Here is a 1,322-nt window from a genome sequence, read left to right on the forward strand (position 1 = left end):
TGATCTTCTTGTGTGCATCTTTTATCTGTTAAGAATAATATCGTAAAGCCTGCATAAAAGTTGATAATAAGTCGTATGTTCACTTACCTTCAATTTGGACGCACTAGGACTTACGCCCAAAATCAGAGAAGCCTCACGTTTATTCATTTTTGGATCGAAGCCTCCTTTGTAGTATTTCGAGTTCGCCAAGGTTTCTGCGTCAAATTTGGGTAGATTTTTCATAGTTTCGCTTAATTTTGTGGCCATAGCAGGCATGCGGCGCATGAGATGCTTCCCCGCAAAACCAACTGCAGCTAGACCTATGCCAGCAACTATTATCGAGCTTGCCTACAGCAGGAGAACGTTTTTAAGAACGCATGTAGGACTACGGAAATATATTCGGTCTACTTACCATTTTATGTAATGTGTAAAGAAATTTGTTTTCGTATATTCCTGGTAATTTCACAAATTACGAATTTGTTTTTACGATCTTTTTTTTCATGTGTTCCAGAAACGTCAAAATCAGCTGTACGTGAACTACGGTGAGAGATGCCAAGTGACTAGAAAATAGGTTTGTTTCTTTTCTTTCTTTCAGGAAGAAGAGATTAGAAAAATTGAGAGAAAAATGCAGCGTTTTTGCTGCATTTAAAATGCAACATCTAGCACGTTCGAACATATTTTTTCACACTGGAACATTTCTAGCACGGGAACAACTCAGTTTGTTGGCAAGAGAGGCAGTGCGGTAAGGTAAAGTCTCTCAAAAAGTTGTTCAAGCTTCTACCACGCAATAAGCTTGATATACAGTTCAATGCGAGCGTGAGTGTGAACTTTCGCAAAGGCAAAGAATTTANGGACGCTCACACTCATCTGTCAAAACTTGCCGTTCACATGCGAATGCTTTGCGTACGCACACAGTGGAGTGTGAGCTCGAAAAAAAGCATATTATGCATTTTAAATTAGTTTTTATTCTATAATTCTGAAATATATTTTAATTCACTATCTTTTCATGTCTCAACTATAGCAAAAAGTTGAGTAATAACGGAGATATTGGTCAAAATAAAAAGCTCAGGCTCACCCTCGCATTGAACTGTATATCAGGCTTTACGCGATTTCGAAATCGTATGCTTTTGACAAACAGCCGTGTTCCAGTGGCTTATTCAGATCCGCAACTATCACGATCAATTCGTACAAAAAATATAATGTGCAAAAAAACCTACTGAAAACGGAAAACTAAATTTTAAACAAAAAATTCAATAAAAAGACTTGAATTATGTTAACCATAACCGAAAATTTGTGTGTGTATAAATTCATTTGACGGTGCTGTCAATTGAAATTTCCTCAAT

The 1,322-nt window shown here is 36.9% G+C and overlaps 1 protein-coding gene across 1 annotated transcript; it reads right to left on the reverse strand.

The window, feature by feature from the left end:
• Positions 1–4: 4 nt before the first annotated feature.
• Positions 5–499, reverse strand: LOC108357094 (mitochondrial import inner membrane translocase subunit TIM14-like; the record flags this gene model as incomplete). Its single annotated transcript, XM_017608184.1, has 3 exons — positions 392–499; positions 88–327; positions 5–25 (listed from the first exon to the last, which is right to left on the reverse strand). Coding segments are annotated over exons 1-3 (264 nt in total), but the record flags the coding sequence as incomplete, so codon positions are not given.
• Between the last annotated feature and the right edge of the window lie 823 nt (positions 500–1,322).

Source organism: Rhagoletis zephyria, unplaced genomic scaffold (assembly GCF_001687245.7).
Source record: "Rhagoletis zephyria isolate East Lansing unplaced genomic scaffold, Rhagoletis_zephyria_1.1 Rzeph_scaffold_70338, whole genome shotgun sequence".
Taxonomy (NCBI): Eukaryota; Metazoa; Arthropoda; class Insecta; order Diptera; family Tephritidae; genus Rhagoletis; species Rhagoletis zephyria.